Source organism: Solanum verrucosum, unplaced genomic scaffold, assembly GCF_900185275.1.
Source record: "Solanum verrucosum unplaced genomic scaffold, falcon-dt-bn FXZP01000524.1, whole genome shotgun sequence".
Lineage (NCBI taxonomy): Eukaryota > Viridiplantae > Streptophyta > Magnoliopsida > Solanales > Solanaceae > Solanum > Solanum verrucosum.
The window spans coordinates 27,394-49,461 of record NW_026020576.1 but is presented as its reverse complement, the minus strand read 5'-3'; the positions used below and the strand labels follow the sequence as shown (position 1 = coordinate 49,461).

General features: G+C 34.9%; 1 protein-coding gene and 1 pseudogene across 1 annotated transcript; both read right to left on the bottom strand.

The window, feature by feature from the left end:
* Positions 1 to 912: 912 nt before the first annotated feature.
* On the bottom strand, positions 913 to 5,137 carry LOC125811254 (WD repeat-containing protein VIP3-like). The gene is made up of 2 exons (XM_049490754.1): positions 4,750 to 5,137; positions 913 to 1,769 (listed from the first exon to the last, which is right to left on the bottom strand). Exons 1-2 carry the CDS (start codon positions 5,086 to 5,088, stop codon positions 1,137 to 1,139), a joined length of 972 nt encoding a protein of 323 aa, XP_049346711.1. The 5' UTR covers positions 5,089 to 5,137; the 3' UTR covers positions 913 to 1,136.
* A 3,002-nt stretch (positions 5,138 to 8,139) lies between these two features.
* LOC125811257 (sialyltransferase-like protein 1) lies at positions 8,140 to 21,475 on the bottom strand (annotated as a pseudogene).
* Between the last annotated feature and the right edge of the window lie 593 nt (positions 21,476 to 22,068).

Here is a 22,068-nt window from a genome sequence, read left to right as displayed (position 1 = left end):
TTACAAAAAAACAAAAACATCATTTGAATTTAGTTCAATTTTAGGAAGTACATTAGTTTGAAATTAATTTAGATTATGATTAGTGGATTGATAAGATGATTTTGTAGACAAGGATTAATGACCAGCTTTCGTTCTTTTCATTCAGTGGATTTGGAAATATCATTAAACACTTCTATATCTTGTACTTAAAAAAATATAGCGGAATAGTCTAAAAGACTTATATTTCTCCCAAGTTATCACTTAAATGCAATAAACACTATTTAAAACTATTTTCTCATATGATCATGTAGGTAATACAACCGATTAGGCGATTACACATAGTGACACATAAGAAATTAAATGTTAGAGAATAAATCAAATCGAATAGGATATTTTTGTAAATTCTGGAAAATTTGCAACAGTTATGTCCTCCGTATTTGTCATAAATGAGCACCAAGTTCGTGCCAAATTATTGATTTTTTTTTCCCATTTGACTTAAATTTTCAGCTACAAGTTATCACACAAATTCAACAAGAACTATTTATTATTCTTCAAGCTGCCTCAAGCTTATCAATAAAGTTATTTAATTTTTCAATACCCACCATCACTCTTTGTGTTAAACTATACTCACACCTTCTTAAACTAGCTAAACACAAATGAAATAGTGGTCTAATTTTTTTAGAATATAAAAAAACTAAAAAGAAGATCCGAAAAATACTCAAGAAATTGGAATTTGGGGAGGTGGTGGTGGTGTGTGTGTGGAGGGGGGGGGGGATAAAGGGGTTGTGGGATGGGTGGGGTGCATTAAAAAGAAGAAGAAGAGGAGGGGATGGCTAGCTATATAACCCAACAAATTCACCAATAAGGGAAATTTGTGATTGCTTCTCCAAATGATGGCAAATGCATAAATGCTAGTTTTAATAAAACTTGACATGTTAGCACGATCTGCTTCACAAAAAGCCACCAACTACAAACCGAACTAATGTGCTTCAAGGACAATTTACACAATAGCACCAGCTGGCTGTGTATGATATTCAAATATAATCTTCTTTCTGTATCGACGAAATAAAAAGCTAATGACTTTCTTGTACATTCTTAATTCACATACAGGCCATGTGAAAAGAGATGGCAATAAAAAATGTACCAGCGCATGACAATCAGGAGTATTGGTAGAAAGATATACTCTTGTCATCAGATACACTGGCAAGCATACAAGACCTAACATCAATCCTTGATGGCGGTCCAAAAGCCACAGACCATACCTGGTCTGTGTGGTTAGTTAATGTCTGCGTAGCTGCTCTCATTTTAAGATCCCACAGCTTAACGGTCTTGTCACTTGAACCTGTTGCAACGGCTGCCCCATCTGGAGAAACATCCACACTCAAAACCCAACTCGCATGACCTGACAAAGACGTGAGCAAGGTCTTTCCCTCAGCATCATACACATGCACATGACCATCATCTGATCCTGAGAAAAGTATCCTTGAATCATGGAGTGAAGGTGAAAACACAAGAGAGCGCACAGGCATGCAATGGCCTTCCAAGAAGTGGAGGAATTTCGCACGAGCTACATCAAAAACAGAGATTGTTCCATCAACTGAACCACAGGCAAGAAGCCTCCCATCAGTATTCCATGCAACCGAGAGGACAAATTTCTTGCTGCCACTTTTCTCGGATGGTTGCGAACCTCCTTGACGCGGAATTGACAATGTGGCAACAAGTTGCCACTGAGTGGTGTCCCATAGCTTGACTGATGAACTACCACCTCCAGCTGCTGCCAAAGTGCTACCCTGAAAAATGTGGAGAACCATAATGTGGCTGCTTAAAATCAATCAGAGAAAACATTGAGTAGAAAAAGTAAAAATGTACAAAAATGTTTGTGTTATGAATCTTTAGGGAAGGATCGATTCACAAGGGTCATATATAGATTCAGCTCATTAAAGGGAGGCTGAAATCTTAGAGTTCATTAAAAGAGAGGACTCCGATCTCTTTAGCTCTTCAAAGGGAGCTGAAAAACGACTTCCTGATTTATTCATCAAATGCCCCTTTAAATAGGAATCTTATTACATCAATAGGAAGTCTAATTCTTATGAAAGTAGGAGACCTAAATCCTATTCGAAACCCAGTGGGTGCAAACAATTTCTGAGGGCCATCGGACTGGGTAAAACCTGAATTAACCGTGGTGCACTTGCGGGAAACTCCTTGCCGAGGGCCTGTGCACCCCCGGGATTAGTCGGGGCTCAAAGAGACTCGGACACCCGGTGCAAATCAAAAAAAAAAAAATCCTATTCCAAATTAATAACTATAACTTAACTTGATCCTTATGAAGCTATGAAACATAAAACCCTATTCTAAAATAATAAATAAAGCTACTTAAATTATAAATAAATAAATCTACTTTAAAAATATAATTTAATACTTAATTAATTGACTTCCTTGCATCCACAACAGTTTGCAGTATAAACATTGAGCATCACATGACAATGAGTCAAGTAGCACACACAGGGAGAGAATAAAATCCTGATTTATGATGAACACAAAACAAACGACAAACAAGAGAAAAAAAATATGGAAATAGGATGAATGATAAATATTTTACGAGCCCCATCATCAACCAAGGAAAAGAACCAGTCACTGTACACCTTACACTACCAGAAAACATATTAAAAAAAAGTAAATAAGTTACAAAGATCACAACAATTCATTATCAAGAAATATAAAATATTCCATAGGCAACATCAGTCTTACATCTTCTCTCAGTGAAGTTTTAACAACTATCATAGTCAATTGCATAAACGAATAAAAAAGATGATTATAATTCAGTACTGTTCTAAGTATGAACAAAATCTTCGGCACCTCACTATGTTGCAATATAAAATATCCAAAACCACCAAGATATTTTTAAAATACGTTGATGACAAAACAGCATATCAACTCTTTGGTGAGAATTGTTATTAACATCTAGCACTTGATTAAACAGATATACTCTTCATTTCAATGTCAAGTGCTAACCTGCACTATCTTCACGCAAGGAAACCACTCTGAGAAGACTTCGATCAAACTGTTTTGAAGCTAAGGAAACCTATTCTCAGGAAGGGTTTTGGTTCCTCATCCTGCTAGATCTTTCAAGAGATCAAGTTTATTTTGGGCAAGAGTTATCCAATATTCTCCATTTTAGTTCCATCCATGTAACTGACTATTCATAAAATATCGCATTTGCAGCAATGATGAAGTTAGCAACCAGTGAGTCTCATTAGGTGATAAAATTAAGAGCAGTTATTTCTATTTTAAATCCATGATAGTGAAGGAAAAACTTATGATGTGGTATTGACTTTAGGTATTCTAAATGAAGTTGGCAAGAGATTCAACTATCAAACTTAACTTTTCACGTTCGATCCTCAACACAAGATCCTTATAACATTGCAAGATAGATGAAGTAAATCCATTAGTCACTAACTCTTCTAATCCCATCTGGTTGCTCCTAATGTCAAGTTATTATCATCTTTGTTTACAAATCAGTAAAAACAATTTCTAACTTCAACTAGTGAAAGGGATTGGATTTCATGAGGTTATGGGTATGTCTGGTATGGAGGAAAATATCTTCTAAGTTTTCCATGTTTGGTTGATCAAATTTTTTTAAGAACATCTTCGGAAAATAAGTTCATTAAAAATGAGGAAAATGACTTCCCTAGTGAAAGTAGGAAAACCAAATTCCATAAGTGGCACACCACTCCACCTCACACCCCACATCCTACCCGCCACCTCTTACTCCCATAGCCCCCACATCCACCACTCCTACTCCCCTACCCATCCACATAGTATTTGCCTTGAATATATATAAATATACCTTGGGACAATTTTTTTGGCTTACAAAATAAGTATGAAAATAATTTAGGTTTTAGGAAAACATTTTTCTTTCTACCGAACACACCCTATATTACTAGTAATTTAACAAATTAACCTTTTAAGATAGTTGTTCCTTGATTATTTGTTTGTTAGGTATATTAATTACAACTCTAGAAACCTATCCCTAGCAAACTGACTCTTAGGAAAATACAGAACCTTACAAACTCGTTCCTGCCCCATAAACCAAAGCTATACTTTACTTATTACCACTCACTTCTAACCAAATCTCAACTCCTCGGACTAACATTACTTACAACTTAAAAAACGATCGTATTTGCTGACAAAATCACATAAGAGATTTATTATGCCTCAATAAGATTAGAAAGGTAAGACCTAGTCCACTTGTTTGTACTCTTTACTTTGAGATTTGCTTTTATTTGTTCCTCCTTCTGTCCCAACTAAGTGTCTTACATTCCTTTTTGGTCTTGTCCCAGAAAGAGTGTTTTTTCCCTATATTTAGTAAGTTTTCAATTCCAAGGCAAGCTTAAGACCACAATTTATAAGATTACAAGATTCAAAAGTTTCTCTTTGTTTCTTAAATTGGAATGGAGGGAGTAAACCAAAACTAGCCCTAGGAGCTGGTAATGAATTGTTGAGCAAGATTCCAAATTTACTCTTCAGAAACAAGCTTCAAATATTCTGCCTCAGTATGCTAAATAAGGCATAAATCCATAAATAGGTATATAGATAAAAATTGAACAATTTGCCCACAATTATAGACAGTCAAAAAAGATTAAAGCTTGCACTTCTTCTTTTGGTATGATTGTGATATCTCTTCAACCCATTTACTAGACATAAAACAACATCGCTATTAGAATGCAAAAAGCAATTTAATTTTTCAATAAAAGGAAATGTGTTGCTTACATCGGGACTAAATTGCAATTGCCAGACTTCAGATGGAGGAGCTTCGAGAGTAGCGATGGTGTTATTAGTATCAACCCCAAACACTCGAATGAAGCTGTCTAGAGAAGCAGAGGCGGCGATTCTCCGATTCGGATGAGCAGTGACTGAGACAACGCCGAGGCAATGACCAGTGTTTGTGTGAAGGCAAGTGAGTTTGGTTGGGTCCCATAACCTAACGGTTTCATCAAGCCCTCCGGTGAGAAGTAGCGCCGGTTTATCGCCGTCCGATCGGACCCACGCTGCCGTCCAAAGTGAGTCTTCGTGCGCATTTTGGATACTGTCTAGTGGAGCTAGCTTCATGGTGATCCCGTGTGGTTAAACCCTAGGACATTGAAGGTCTCTCTGGTCACTTTCTTTGCTATAAAGTAAAATCTATTTTCACTACGCAACCTTCAAATTTCAATAATTACATATCTGGTCCCCTTCCCTCCGAGCTGGCATATTCAGGTTCGATACGTAGTTAGTGTGATTCGTTAATTAACTAAAACAAATTGTAATTGTCTTTATACTTTAGAAAAAAATTATATTTATCCTTAGACATATATTTTTTTTAGGCAAAATCATTTGATGGACTTCTGTATGTTTTTATATTCTGAATCATTCTACTTAATTCCTTACCAATTGCATCCTTAAACCTACTGAAACACAATAACTGATGGTTCCTCCACCAGATAATGTCTTCCATTGTAATTTCACTAAAGTTAACTCCATAGACCTTAATTTTGAAATCCATTTATCCAAAATAGCTACATGTTCTTCCTCAAAAGTGAGATTTTGATCTAACTATATCAAGTGTCACTGAATCACATGGGAACCATCATAATGATACTTTTTTAATATAAACATATAACTTTTTTCATATAAACATATAAAATACTTGATGCACAACTAATAGAACCGGAAGTAAGGCCAACTCATCATAGGCCATCACCACAATGCGTCGAAGTACCTCAAATGGACCAATAAATCTTGGACTAAGCTTGTTCTTTTTTTCAAACTTCATGACACCATCTATGGGTGTTATCTTTAACAATACCTTCTTTCTAACTATTGATTCCAAATCATGAGCCTTTGATCTGTGTAGCTCTTTTGCCAGCTCTAGGCTATAAGAAGTCTATCATGAATAACTTTTGTCGCACCCCATTTTTCTCGTAAAAGAATAGCCATTGACACGACAACTCTTTTAGGATTCAAAAGAGTGAAGAGTCGTCACCTAACAAATTAAGGTGCATTAGGGCACCATTCTAACTAATTTACAGATAACAACTCCATTTAGTAGTCTACATCACTAGATTTTGATAAGGATTCTAGTTACTTCTAAAGGAAGGTGTTAAGCATATTTTGAGATCCATAAATGAGGGTTTCAGTCGAATTTGTTTATTATATGGGGTTTACATAATGGACAATGGGTGAATGAGTTTATTAAACTAAAAAATAGTTATGTGATTAGCATGTAAACCTTCAATTTAAGATAAGGAAATAAGTTAGTGTAAAATCAATTACAATCTAACATATACAGCTAGACAGTGAAGTGATTAAACATGCAAACTTACTTATTTAATAAGCAACTAAAAATAGACGTACAACATGATTATGTATTAAGAAAATCTAGATTAGGGGTGCGCATCGGTCGGTTCGGTTCGGTTTTATGTGTTATTGATTCGGTTTATCGGTTTTCGATTTGTAAATACGTCAAACCGATAACCAAACCAATAACATTTTTCATATCGGTTTATGGTACTTAACGGTTCGGTTTTCGGTTTAACCAAGAAGAAAATACTCATAGATATGAATATACATTGTAAGAAAATTTTCATATAAACCATATGATTTTTCCAGCATTTGGCATGAAAGTAATAATCATAAAAGTAACAATCATTTTTCTTGCAAGTTTAGACACATTCAAAGGAAAAAGTGTGAAAGTAACAATCATTTTTCAGCAAGTCTAGGCAATTGGCACATTCAAGTTAAAAGTGTGCTTGCAATTACAAAATGAAACAATAATTAGGGTTTTAAGTAATAGTGAGATTAAAGTAATAGGGTTTGTAAAATGTTATATATTAGGGCTTACTGGTCTAGGGATAAAATAGTAAATTTAGTATAGTCTTATTGGGTTATCGGTTTAACCATTAACAAAAATCATAAAATCGAAAACCGAACCAATAACCCAATAAAAGATTTTGCAAAATCGTTTAAAAACCGTTAGCCCAATAACCCAATATCAATAAACCAATAGTATTTTTTTCGATTCGATTTATTGGTTAAATCGATTTTTGCACGCCCCTAATCTAGATAATGTAAAATTGTTCAGATAAGTGCAAAGAGAGAAATTTAAATAGTGAAGTAAATAAATTCATCCCTCAAGTATAACTCAAACTTAGAGTACATCCTTATGGTATAATAATGAATAAAAAATATCCTTCTACTATCCCAAAACTTGTATAAGCATCCTTTTTTGTTAACTATTGTTAAAAACTAACGGAAAGAAAAACAATTGATAAGCACATGACTTTCAAAACGGCAGGAATGATTGAAGAAAATACTTTTTTTTTATTGATTGAGTTTTTTTTTTTGTTCTTGTGTATCAAACTGATGATATGCTACTGGTTTTTGCTGTTCATTTACTTATTCTGTTAATTTAATGGTACTAGACTCTGTTTCTACTTATTTTAATTGTTTTTTCTATTGTTTTGTTGGTCTTTTCATGTTGTTTTTCTTATGTTTTGCCTCAAAAAAATTACTATTGGTTTACCAATTTTTCTGTTGTATTGTTGTTTGTTTTTGTTGTTTTATGCTAGTTTGGTGTTGTTTTGCTGATTTTCTTGTTGTATATACTGGTTTATCAACTTTTTTGCTGTTTTTTCTATTGTGTTGCTGTTTTGGCTAGTTTGGTATTGATTTTGCTGATTTTTATGTTAATTTTGTACTGATTAACCAGTTTTTTAATCGTTTTATTAGTTTTTTCTTGTTTTGTAGCTGCCTTGATGTTTTTTGAGTGTGTGTTTTTTGTGCAAGTTTTGGTCCTATTTTTCAAGTGAAATATTAGCCTTTTTGTTGGTTTGAAGTGTTAAAATGCTCAAGGTGGAAAAAAGGAAAAAATAAATGCTTTTAGGCAACTTAGAGTACTTTCATTGCGCTTGACAAACACATAAGATATGTTTAATACGAAAAGCTCAAAGCGAGACTGATACAACATAAAACAACTACTTTTACTACAACTCCAAATTCTCATCTTCTCTCTTTTCAAAGTGAGACCGATCCTTCCTCTTGTAGGCTACGCAATGCATTTCTGTGAGTGTTGTTTATCATTTCTCAACTAGGCACATTAGGCTAGTCTCGCTTCCTCTTTGATCACATAGGAGAATGAATCTGTATGACTCCAAGGCATTCTAAGAGTTGGTAATATGCCCTCCTTGGATGTGGGTTGTGCCATTTTCTTGGTGTAGAAAAGTATGGAATCCATTATGTGTAACTAGGATCAACAGAAAAATTATAAATGTCAACAATGTCGCACATGAAAAGTGCTAATTCTATTGATTTCATCAAATTATTTTGGCACCTCTGCATTATACGATAGTTAGGAACAAAGTTTCCAAATTTTCGTTATCATTGCATTGAAGTCTATGAATGACACTTTTAATTATAAGCACCTTACCGACCGTTGATAAATCATGTTTCTAAGCAAAAATTTCCCTTCAGGCCAACATGCTTGGTGTATTTTTTACTAACATGAGTCATATTGTCTCATATAACTGCATCATCATTGCTAATTTCCTCTCCAAATTGCTTTTCAAGAGGTCTCCAGAATTGCCAACGACTGCGCATTTTCTAAATTGCCGAGTGCAATGATCAGTTATATGAGTAGTCAATTTCAATCCTCAATTAGGGATGCATTGCTGAAGGTTAAACTGAAAGTGGGATAGATCAAATTATTTTTCTGTACAAAAGTATGACAGAAGAGTCCGGACTTCTTGTGAGTTATTGGGGGAAAGCCATGTGCTTAGCAGTTGTTTTTCTTTCCGTTAGTTTTTAACGGTACTTAACAAAAAGGATGCTTATGCAAGTTTTGGGATAGTAAAAGGATTTTTTTGTTCATTATTATACCATAAGGATGTACCCTAAGTTTGGGTTATACTTGAGCGATGATTTTTGCAAAAAACTCAACTAATTACTACACCCAATTAATCGTCCAAATCAATTTACACAAGTGAAATTATATTTTTATTACAGTAGTATAATAGAAGGCTTGAGATATAAATTGAATTTTTTTTCAAAACAATAGTATTTTAGCATTTAATAGGACTCATAGCCACGGTTTCAAGATTTATTAAAAATATCAATATTTTAGTTTGTTATATTGCTGATTTTTTTTTCATTTGCGTAATTGAAAAAAAATACAATTAGTTAATAAATAATGGAAAAAATCAAGGGAGAGAATATTTCAAATAAGATATAGATCACTGAAATTCCTCATCAGTTACATTCCAAATAAAAATCGATATTACTTCTCTCTCCCTTATTCCTCAAATTTCCAATATCGATTTTTAACACTCCGTTGATAATACTCAATCTATGTCAAATTGAAGTCGATTGATTTGAGATTTTTGCTGGTAGTGAAGAAGATTTTAGAATGAATACAACATAAAAAAAGAAATACAGAACTTGTTGGCATATAAAGTGAGATTGAAATACAAAGTGAGATAGAAATACAAAGTGAGCACAAAATATATAAAACTGGTTGGCATACACTTAGAATGAATACAAAATATAAAAAAAATACAAAACTTGTTGGCATACAAAGTGAGATTATAAAAAAAATTGAGATTGAAATACAAAGTGAGCGCAAAAAATACAAAAAATTGTTGGCAAACATTTAGAATGAATACAAAATAAAAAAGAAATATAAAACTTGTTGGCATACAAATTGAGATTGAAATACAAAGTGAGATTGAGATACAAGTGATATTGAAATACAAAGTAAGCACAAAAAATACAAAACTTGTTGGCATATAGTTAGAATGAATACAAAATAAAAAATAAATACAAAATTGCATGAAGCCTAATTTAGAATAGCATACAAAATTCTGTAAAACTACTTATACACTGTCCTATAATATAATATAAAAGGAAACAAATACATACTTTGAAATAAATACCACCTACAAAAAATATACAAGTTACACCTAAAAATTCAAATTTAGCAAGATACCACATGAATTTTGTAATGAATACAAAATGCAACATGCCATAAAAACAGTTAAGAATACAATTTGATAGTTTAGATACAAAATGCAATAGGCCATAAAGTTGTTTTTCATCATTTTGATCTTCAACAATTTCATCAACTTCTTCAGCACCATAATTTCTTTTTGGAATGTTGATTTCACTCCTCATGTGTGTAGGATCATATTAATATTTAAATTTGCTCTCTTCAGCCATTTTAGTCGTAGAACCTACATTTTCGAAGAATCCTTAATGTATATATGAATGTTAATGTAGATTATTATTATATCTCCAATACAAAAATAAATAACAAAAAAAATCAAATCATACGATTAAAATCGCAAAAAATAAGAAATACACAATATATCAAAAATCTCAAAAGTTACTTGATGACAATGTATTTACATGGATCGGTGGGTTAAATTATTTTGAAAGATTTATGAGATTTCTTTAAAAAATGGATGAATTTCGAAGAGAGATACTATGGAGTATGGTTAAACAAGGAAAGGATATGTTATTTGAAGTGAGAGAAGAAAAGGTAAAAAAACGTGAGAGAGAGAAAAGAGAAAATTTGGGTAGAAAAATTTGAGGGAGAAAAATGGGTAATGAAGTCTTTTTTTCCTTTTCACTGCGTAATGGAGTCAAAGTGAGGCAGAGGTGAGCCCAAGTTGAGAAATAAAAGGGAGGGAAATGAATTATATTAGGATACACTTTATGTTGGATATTTTAAAAAAATATTTTAATTAATTAGAGCCAAATTTGGCTCATCAAGTTTAATTGACATTATTTTGATGACTAAGTACACATATGTCATTAAACTTGATGACCAAGTTTGCACTTGACATCATCACGTAGGTCATTGAACTTGGTGGCCAAGTTGTTGATTTGCTTTCTCTCCAAGTTGTTGTTGTGAAGAAGTCTCCACCGCCTTGCTCCTCTATATATATATATAGGTTGGTTTAGTGTTGAAGGCGAACAACTTAGGAAAGTAGTAATACTTAGCCAATTCTTAATATCTTCTTTCGACTTGCTTTCTTTTGTATTATTTATATTTTGTTAATTCCCGTATCCTCTAATTCATTAGGGAAGACTTGTTTAATCCTGGGGAAACATTTCACACTGCTAAAATAGTTTCTTAGGACAGTACCTAGTACAACTCAAGTATTATATATATATATATATATATATATATATATATATATATATATATATATATATATATATATTACTTAAGAATATTATTGTAGTAGTATTTATCCTAATTCTTGTATTATTATTTTGATATTATAATTTCCCCATCTATTATATATTTTCCAACAATCTAAGAAACTATGGCACATAATATATGCCTTGATACTACTGATAATATTTATGATGGTGCTACCATAGCTGCTACTATTTCAGTCACTTTGTCAAAAGTTTGTGGTATATCAAACTACAAAAAGGAGTCCTTCAAAGGGAAGGTATGTTAACAAGTCTCAAGGTTACAAATCTTATAATCCCAATTTTAAGGGGAAAAAAGGCTCTTGTTTTACTTGTGAAAAATCATGTTATTATGCCGCACAATGTATGGAGAGAATAAAAAATGACAAAGAAATTGGTTATCCTCCCAAGACAAATTTAGCTAAAGGAGATGAAATTATTGCAGCTATTATTTCTCAAGTAAACATTGTATCACATATAAAAGAATGAGTGGTAGACTCTGGGGCTACTCGGCACATCTGTGCAAATCGAGAAGCATTTGCCTCATATACATCAATAAGGGATGACAATGGAGTAGTCTACCTTGGAGACTCAAGAACTATTATGTCTTGGGTAAGGGTAAAATTCTCCTGAAACTTACTTTGGGAAAAACTTTAGCCCTTATAGATGTGCTACATGTTCCTACAATGCGCACAAACTGTCACGATCCAGACCATCGTGATTGACACTCACACTAAACCTCTGGTGGGAGAACCATTACTACAACCCAAACTAACAAATTTTATGAAAACTAAGGCAATTAAAGATACGGAAGCAGGTTTAAATGACAATAAAATTGGAGTCCCCATAAACTCCAAGGTTTTAACAAAAACTAACCAAACTAATGCGGAATAACAACCCCTAGAACCTGAAAGTCATTGTACCAAAACTCTACTAACGACAAGTCTAAGAACAAGGGGTACAACCCCGAAACTAAACAACACCTTAAACAAAAGTCGGAGTCCGAAAAGAGTGGACTTAAATAAGAAAGATCCATGGCAGCCTGAAAGAACTGGCTCACCCTTGAATCCGGTCACGCTCAATAGTCACCTAGCTGAGGTCTATCAATAGCCGCTTGAAGATGCTCTATACTCAACAAAGAATAAGCAAGTGCAGTATCAATATACAACCACAATGTACTGTTAGGATCGCGCGGCTATCCCAATAAGTGAAACACATGCAAGTAACCACAACAATATAAAACAGGTATATACCGAACATATAGAATACTAGTCATCTTTTCAGGATCAATATAGCATCACACGTTCTCAATAATACATATTAGTTATCAATTTAGAGCAACATACAGTCTTCCAATATCAATCATCATTAGATATGAACGTAATCATCACAAGTAGATACACAACACAATTCAATGGTCCTCTCACGGAATGCAATTATATGGTCCTCTCATGGAACCCAAACCCAGACTGTTAGTATACCGGTTCGTGGTACCCGATCCAATGTTTATGCTAGAACGTGGTAACTGATCCCATATTTATGTTGAAACGTGGAAACCGATCCCATATTTATGTCAAAACGTGGCAACGGATCCAAGTTAGTGTGTCGGAACGTAACACTCGATCCATTCAACAAACCACAATCGCAATCACAATGTATATTCTCACAATCATACAATAAGAAGTGATTCATGACATACAATTATTCAATTATCCTCATTTACGATTAGAGTGATCAATAATGCAACATTCATATACATACATTTATTATAATGAGCAATTACAAACATATATCACACCAACATGAAATCACAACCATCACCTACCTCGAATCCAAGCTTGAATCCCCCAAGGCACTTGAATCTTCCCTTTCTAGATTCTTTCCATTTGTTCTAGGTCTACAAACAATTAATATACGCAAGGATCAAAATCAAAGGTCTAATTATCCGAATTATGACAAACCCAATAACCCTAGACCAAACCCAAGATCCTAATACCCAAATTAAGGTTTTTTCCATCATTAGTTTGAGATCAAAACCCTCCCCCATCAATAATTACCCAAGAACTACGTTCTACGAATCGAAACACAGATTATGAGAGTTAAAATCTTGCATTTAGCCTTAAGAATTGGGTGAAAAACGATCAAGAACTCGTATGGGGTCGTTCCTTAGCTCTCAAAGACGAAAAGTGCAGAATAAAGACGTTTTAGGGTTTATTTACGACCTTAAGTCGCATCGGACCTGCCACAACGGTCCTTACCCTGCTACAACGGTCCCACCCTGGCGGTAAAAATCCCGCCCCAACGACTTGCACGGAATTAGTGAGCTATTTTAATAATTCCAAGACCCCCATTTCACAACACACCTTTTATCGACGACGCTAAAAAAATACCGTTCATGCTAAGGTCGATTCCGGGAGTTCTACTCACCCGAATTCAATTTCGTAAAGTCGTACGGATTCCTTAACGACATATCTAACTAGTCATGTAATCAAAATCATAAATAAGTCACCCGGTCTTTACAATATTCCCTACACCTTAATGAATTTGATTTCATCCAAATCTGGACTAGGTTGAGAAATTTCAAGTTACTACGAAATTTTTCGACCCAAAATTTTTCCCCGTTAGATTTTCTGTAACGACGGAACCCGGTCGGTACAATAGATATCAATTTACCCATCACTCGTCTCTGAGTGACAAACTTAGAAAAAATAGGCTAAGGAAGGAATGAAGTAGTACCTGAATCGACGAACATCTGGGATACTTGTCCCACATACTTTTTCTGTCGACTCTGGGAAGCTAGAAGCTTAGATTGGATACTTCTCACTTTACCTTGAACATCTTTCACCAAATCAATCCTCAAAGGTTTCACATCTTCAACCTCAAACCAACCAATTGAACACCTACACATCCTCCCATACAATGCCTCAATGAAGTCATCTCAATATTTGTGTGATAAATATTGTTGTATGTAAACTTAACTAGCAACAAAGTTATTCCCAATAACCACCAAAGTTGATCGTACACATGTATGCAACATGTTATCAAGGACTTTGACACAACCTCAGGACGAATCCTCTATCACATAACCATGATACAATTCTAAATCAATACTCGCTACAATTAGAAATGAACCTGAATCAACCAACACACTTATAATACCCAAACAATCATAGTTATTAACAATATCTTCATCCCACAACATAAATTCCCATGAGCTTAAGTTATAACAAATTTGTTCTTTAGAAATCAGATACTCATCGAGGGATATATCCAATCATACAAACCCTCTAACCACACTATAGAATGCTGGATTTAGCAATTGTAGATTACCTCTTAAGAACAGTAGAATTGGACTCATTGATCCCTACATTCAACCACACACAATCAATACATGACGTCGACGACTAGATGAATGTTAAGATTGTCGGACAACCATAATTACACATGGTAGCTCTTCTATGAACTCTCATAAGCAAGTGGTACATGTCGAACCACTAAAATACTTTAACAACACCAATTATGTCATTCGAAATAACCAAATCTTCCCAATATTCCCACTCAACCAAGAGAACATCGCAGGATTTGGTATCCATGATCCACCACTGGGGATCCACCCACAAAAGTGAAAACACACGAGAGCATAGCTAGTGAATCATACTCACACTACTAACAACCATCATAACATTCTGATCATTTACCTTATTATAACTAACACTTTTAAAAATGAAACCTTTCTTAGGTACTTAACAATCAATAGTACTAAACTTATGACTCAACCCAAGTGTAAGTCCTTTCAAATGCTCAATACCGAATACAATTGATCATTTCTCACCTTGCCAATTCATACCTTGACAAAATACATCACCACAAATGTAGACTCACAATGAAAAATCTGAATTGTAATTTTCACCATATAACACAATCCCTTTCTCTATCAACATTAGCTTGTACCTTGAATTTTTTTATGAATTAATGGATCTCCTTTTATCATTGATCGCATCTCCATCAATCTTACAATATGTTTCTCTAAAATTTCAATCATACTCATTACTAGACTCAAAAATAAAACCAAGAACTTATCATCACAATCAAGGTAATGTTTCCACACTCCTTTCTCAAGTCTTTTCCAATAGTTTTTAACCAAATCTGACGGATTTGTGACACTATTACCATATCCACAACAAAACGAATGAAATCACGCATCTCTGAACCCAATTATCTACCCCTTTAAAGATATCTCTTTAGCCTTGCAATCAAATAAAATATTCTTGCTCTAGCCTCTCTCTAAAGGTTGTACTACATCCCACTATTTTTCTTCATTATAACTTTAGCCCTTTAACATTCTATTCAAGTGGTGTCCTACCATCTCTTATAATTTCTATACAACCACGTTACTCACCAAGTATTAGAAAACCACGACCTTGAATACTTGCAAGTCGTAATTACTATACAAAAATTCACTTAACCAATAATTTATTATATAGTTGCATCCCATCACAATCCATCACGACTCTTGTTACCATTACGCTCAGTCAACCTTGACTATCACTATGAAGTCAACCTTTCGTCAACACGACACCTCAAACTCAGGTATACTCATCAAATTCAAAGGATTAACCCCATTTTTATATGCACTTTCTTACAAAAATACTTCAATTTTCTTCACCCAAGTATACTCATTGGGACCTTCCTTAACCATAAACTTGTCATTCTGGTATCAATCCACTCCTTTATAGCTTAAGATAAAATCACCAGTCCTCATACTACCCTTATTCTTCTTAACAAATAAGATAGGAGCACCTCACGGGGAAGCACTAGGACGGATGAAACCTTTATCAAGAAGCTCTTGGATTTGACCCTTAAGCTCTCTTAATTCTGCTAGAGCCATACGATACGGAGGGATAGACATGGGGTGAGTGCCAGTTTCCAAGTCAATGTAGAAATCTATCTCTTTCCAGAGGCGTACCAGGTAAATCCGTAGGAAACACTTCCTTAAACTCAGACACCACATGAATAGACTCAATAAAGGGAGACTCAACCTTAACACCCCGAATCTGAACCAAATAAGTCAAACAACCCTGCCCTACCAGTTTCCTATGCCGCACGAAAGATATGACCTTAGCTGACTTAGGCTTGTACCCCCTTCCCACTCTAAGCTTTCCCTACCGGGGATCTCTAGAGTTACCGACTTAGTATTACAATTAAGTCCGATATAATAGGGGAACAACCAAGTCATGCCTAAGATTATATCAAGTCAGTCATATCCAGCATAACCAAATCAACTCAAGTCAAAATCCCTAAACACAACAGGACAAACACGATATACAAGGGTGACTATGACTGACTCTTCAACTGGGGTAGAAACATGGATGGGGGCATAAGTATATCACAAACCACATCAAATCCCAAGACAATTGAACTGACACATACAAATAAGTAGAACCCAGATCAAACAAAACAATAGCCATCTCGGCATATAAAAGAGTAGCTCTTATGACCACTGCATCACACCCTCAAACTCGATCTTACCCGGAAAAACATAAAATTGATCCATGTCCTCTTGACGGGCAACCTCTTTGCCTGGCTGCACTACTCTTATACCTTCATTACCATTTCCCCAGCCTCCACAGCCTCATTGATTTCCTCCTCATATGCCCAGGTTCTCCACAATTTTAACACGCCTTATAACTTATATTCGATTGTTGACCATTGAATTAGATCGTGGGGGTTAGTTCGGGTACGATTTGGGGTCCATAATTGTGACTAGGGGAAAACAAGGGAGACTGGGCTGAGATTCTGTCTCGCCCTGTCCCACTCTGGCGGGAGAAATCCCGTACTGGCGGTCTTGCCATAGCGGGGAAAATCCCGCCCCAGTGTCCCTGACGAAAACAGAACCCCTGCCAACAATTTATGGGGTTCCTATTTTTTTTCTATATTTCCCCTAGATTTCCCGGCTATAACTAGGCATTTAAGAAAATCCCTTTAGCTGGGAAAAATATTGTCTATCCCCCGATCAACCCAATAAAGTACGCACTTTAGAATTCTTTTACATCGTTCCAACACTACCACACACATATCCCCAAGATACACCCAGACTCTCACACGGTTATTAGTTGGTCGCAATGCACGTCCAGATTTCTCTCTTACGAACCACATCGTAATTTATCTAGACTCTTGCACCTAATCTCATGATGACTTTCTTTTCTCAACAAGTTTCACGACACTCAAGCAGTTACAACTTATAGACAAGTCCAAATTCTTAATTACTTCATTCCATAGATGACCATTACTGATCATTTATGCCTTATACGACACCTAAGGCCAGATACCAATTGGAACCTTCTCAGTTTCAATTAACTTGCTTGTGTCCCTTCAGCTGGGACTATGACGTCTACTTCACTTTGTTGAGATAACAATTAGAATCGGGAGATACCAATTGGACTCAACTCATACCACAAGCGACAATAGTAGCTAGCAAGCCCCACAAAACTGCTAATTTCAATCATAGAACTTGGTCGAACCCAATTCTTAACCGCCTCAATCTTTAACTGATGGTAACAAGATCTTAAATCAATCTTAGAGAAAATCGATGCACCTTGTAATTGGTCAAAATGTCATCTATCTGAGACAATGGATACTTGTTCTGAATGGTGATCCTATTTAACTGTCGGTAGTCTACACACATCCTCTCTTGTTAGTGATGGTGTTACCGTTGTTGTTGCTCTAGCTCGGACCATAGAGTGAAGGAGGAAAGATATCAATTTGTATCACCCAGATACCAATTGGATTCAAGTCATAGCATGAATGAGTAGAAATAAGTGAGTTTTTCCTAAAGTCCTATAGCCTCTCGGAGAAAAGTACGAACGTCATCGTACCGTTTCGCAAGACTCTACTAGATTCGTTTGGTAAAATGAGATCAACGAACCTAAGGCTCTGATATCAACTTTGTAACGACCCACACCATCGTGATTGACACCCACACTAAACCTCCGGTGGAAAAACCATTACTACAACCCAAACTAACAAATTTTATGAAAACTAAGGCATTTAAAGATACGAAAGCATGTTTAAATGACAATAAAAATGTAGTTCACATAAACTCCAAGGTTTTAACAACAACTAACCAAACAAATACGGAAGAACAACCCCTAGAACCTAAAAGTCATTGTACCAAACACTACTAACGACAAGTCTAAGAACAAGGGATACAACTCCGAAACTAAACAACACCTTAAACAAAAGTCGGAGTCCAAAAAGAGTGGACTTAAATAAGAAAAATTCATGGCAGACTGAAAGAATTGGCTCACCCTTGAATCCGGTCACGCTCAATAGTCACTTAGTTGAGGTCTATCAATAGCCGCATGAAAATATCATGTACTCAACAAGAACAAGCAAGTGTAGTATCAATACACAACCACAATGTACTGGTAGGATTACGCGGCTATCCCAATAAGTGAAGCACATGCAAGTAACCACAACATTATAAAACAGGCATATACCGAACATATACAATATTAGTCATTTTTTCAGGATAAATGTAGCATCACACGTTCTCAATAATACACATTGGTTATCAATTTAGAGCAACATACAGTCTTCTAATATCAATCATCATTAGATATGAACGTAATCATCACATGTAGATACACAACATAATTCAATGGTCCTTTCACGGAACCCAATTCAATGGTCCTCTCATGGAACCCAAACCCAAATTGTTAGTATACCGGTTCGTTGTACCCGATCCAATGTTTATGCTAGAACGTGGCAACCGATCCCATATTTATGCCAGAACGTGGCAACTGATCCCATATTTATGTCGAAAAGTGGCAACCGATCCAAGTTAGTGTGTCAGAACGTAACACCCGATCCATTCAACAAACCATAATCACAATCACAATCAGACTGTATATTCTCACAATCATACAACAAGAGGTGATTCATGGCATACAATTATTTAATTATCCTCATTTACGATTAGGGTGATCAATAATGCAACATTCACATGTATTATAATGAGCAATTACAAGCATATATCACACCAACATGAAATCACAACTATCACCTACCTCGAATCTAAGCTTGAATCCCCCAAGGCACTTGAATCTTCCCTTTCTAGATTCTTTCCATTTGTTCTAGGTCTACAAACAATTAATATACGCAAGGATCAACAATCAAAGGTCTAATTATCCAGATTAGACAAACCCAAGATCATAATACCCAAATTAGGGCCTTTTCCACCATTAATTTCATATCAAAACCATCCCCCATTGATAATTACCCAGGAACTACTTTCTACGGATCGAAACACGAATTCAGAGAGTTAAAATCTTACCTTTAGCCTAAAAAATGGTGAAAATGGTCAAGAACTCGTCTGGGATCGTTCCTTAGCTCTCAAAGTCGAAAAGTGCAGAATAAAGACGTTTTGAGGTTTATTTACAACCTTAAGTCGCGTCGAACCCGCCACAATGCTCCTCACCCCACTACAATGGCCCTGCCCTGGCGGTAGAAATCCCGCCCCAGCGGCTTGCACGGAATCAGTGAGCTATTTTAATAATTCCTAGACCCCTATTTCACAACACACATTTAACCAACGACGCTTAGAAAATATCGTTCACGCTAAGATCTATTCCGAGAGTTCTACTCACTCGAATTCAATTCCTTAAAATCGTACAGATTCCTTAATGACTTATCTAACTACTCATGTAATCAAAATCATAAATAAGTCACCCGGTTGTTACTAAATTTCCCTATACCTTAATGACTTTGATTTCGTCCAAATCTGGACTAGGTTGGGAAATTTTGGATCCAAAAATTTTCTTCGTTAGCTTTTCTATAACGACGAAATTCGGTCATTGCACAAACTTAATTTCCGTAGCCTTGCTTAATAAAGTTGGAGTGAAAGTGTTATTTGAATTTGAAAAGATAATACTGACAAAAAATAATGTGTTTTGGGAAAAGGCTATTTTAATTGGGGACTTTTTGTACTTAATGTTTGTAATATTGTGAGTGAAAAAGCATCTACTTTTGCTTACATGATTGAATCTATTTCTTTATGGCATGCTAGATTAGGACATGTTAATTTCTTTTATATAAAAAATATGCAACCACTTGGTTTGATAGCTGACTTAGATTCAAATAATATTAATAAATGTGAAATATGTGCTGAAGCTAAAATTACTAAAAAGTCGTGTTTTTCAGTAAATAGAGAAACTGAATTATTGTCTTTAATTCACACTGATTTAGGTGATTTAAAACAAACAATGACTAGAGGTGGTAAAAGATATTATGTGACCTTTATTGATGATTTTTCTAGATTTACTAAGTTATATTTACTTAGAAATAAAGATGATGATGTTTTTAATGTCTTTATTTCTTATAAAATTGAAGTTGAAAATCAACTTAGTAGAAAAATCAAGAGAATTAGATCTGATAGAGGTGGAGAATATTTATCCTTAAATGCCTTTTGTGAAAAATAAGGAATTATTCATGAAGTAACTCAGTCTTACTCTCTTGAATCTAATGGAGTAGCTGAAAGGAAAAATAGAACATTAAAAGAAATTATGAACGCTATGTTAATAAGTTCTAATGCACCTAATAATTTGTGGGGTGAAGTTATATTGTCTTCATGTCACTTACAAATTAGAATTCATGAGAGCTCGAGAGACTAGGCCAAAATCTCATAGGAGCGGCTTCACTCCACTTCTCATATAGGTGAATTCATCAAGTGTATACTGCTTTAAATACACCATCCATAAGGACTATGAATTCATTAAGAGTTAATAACCCATCCCTCATAATTAGTAGCAGTTCAAGTACTTTCTTTTAATGTGCAGTGTCAATATCGACTTGTTATTACTCATATGAACCTACTTCATGGGATCTCCAATCACATAGGCTGGGTTACCATCTCTATTGATAATCATATTAGCCTTAACCTCATCTCTTTCGAGGTTTGAAGAATTAATTTTCTATCCACGGGTTTAATCAGTGAATCGACCGAATTTAGCTCTAGCTTCACATAGTCAATGAAAATTACTCCATCTCTCAACAGCTGCTTGACAACATCATGTCTCAATTTCATGTGTCTACTCTTACAATTATTAAATTTATTCTTCGCAATAGCAATTGCGGCTTGAAAGTCACGGTGTATAAACACATGAGGCAATCCATCCTTTATTAAAGGGATATTCACTAAGAAATTTCTTAGCCATTCAGCCTCAGAACCAGTCAGCTCCAGAGCTACAAACTCTGACTCCATAGTCGATCTAGCAATGATCATCTATTTCGCTGATTTCCACGATATTGTATCACCACCTAAGGTGAACACATATCCACTAGTGGATTTTGTATCATCTGAATCAGAGATCTAGTTTGCATCATAATACCCTTCTAATGTAGAAGGAAATCCACTATACATGATACATAATTCATGGTTCCTCTCAAATATTTCATTAGTCTATTCAATGCAGACCAATGCTCTTTATTGAGATTATGAGTATATCTACTCAGTCTACACACAACATAGGCTATATCAGGCCTAGTAAAATTCATTAAGTGCATCAGACTCCCAATAATCTGAGCATATTTAGACTGAGCAACTGGATCACCTTTATTCTTTTTCAATTAAGAGTTAGCATCATAAGGAATGGCCACATGTGTTACCTCAAAGCATTCAATCTTTTTAAGAAGTCTTTCCACATAATGTTTTTGTGACAACACTATACCATCTTCACTCCTTATAACTTTAACTCCCAATATCATATTTACTTCACCCAGATATTTCATATCAAAATTAATAGACAAAAATAATTTGGTGCTCTGCACAATATTTAAACTTGTATCAAATATAAG

Coding starts and splice junctions, on each gene's coding strand:
- LOC125811254 (XM_049490754.1), bottom strand. CDS start 5,088: ATGAAGCTAGCTCCACTAGACAGTATCCAAAATGCGCACGAAGACTCA. Junction 1,770..4,749: donor AATTGCAATTTAGTCCCGAT/GTAAGCAACACA, acceptor CACATTTTTCAG/GGTAGCACTTTGGCAGCAGC.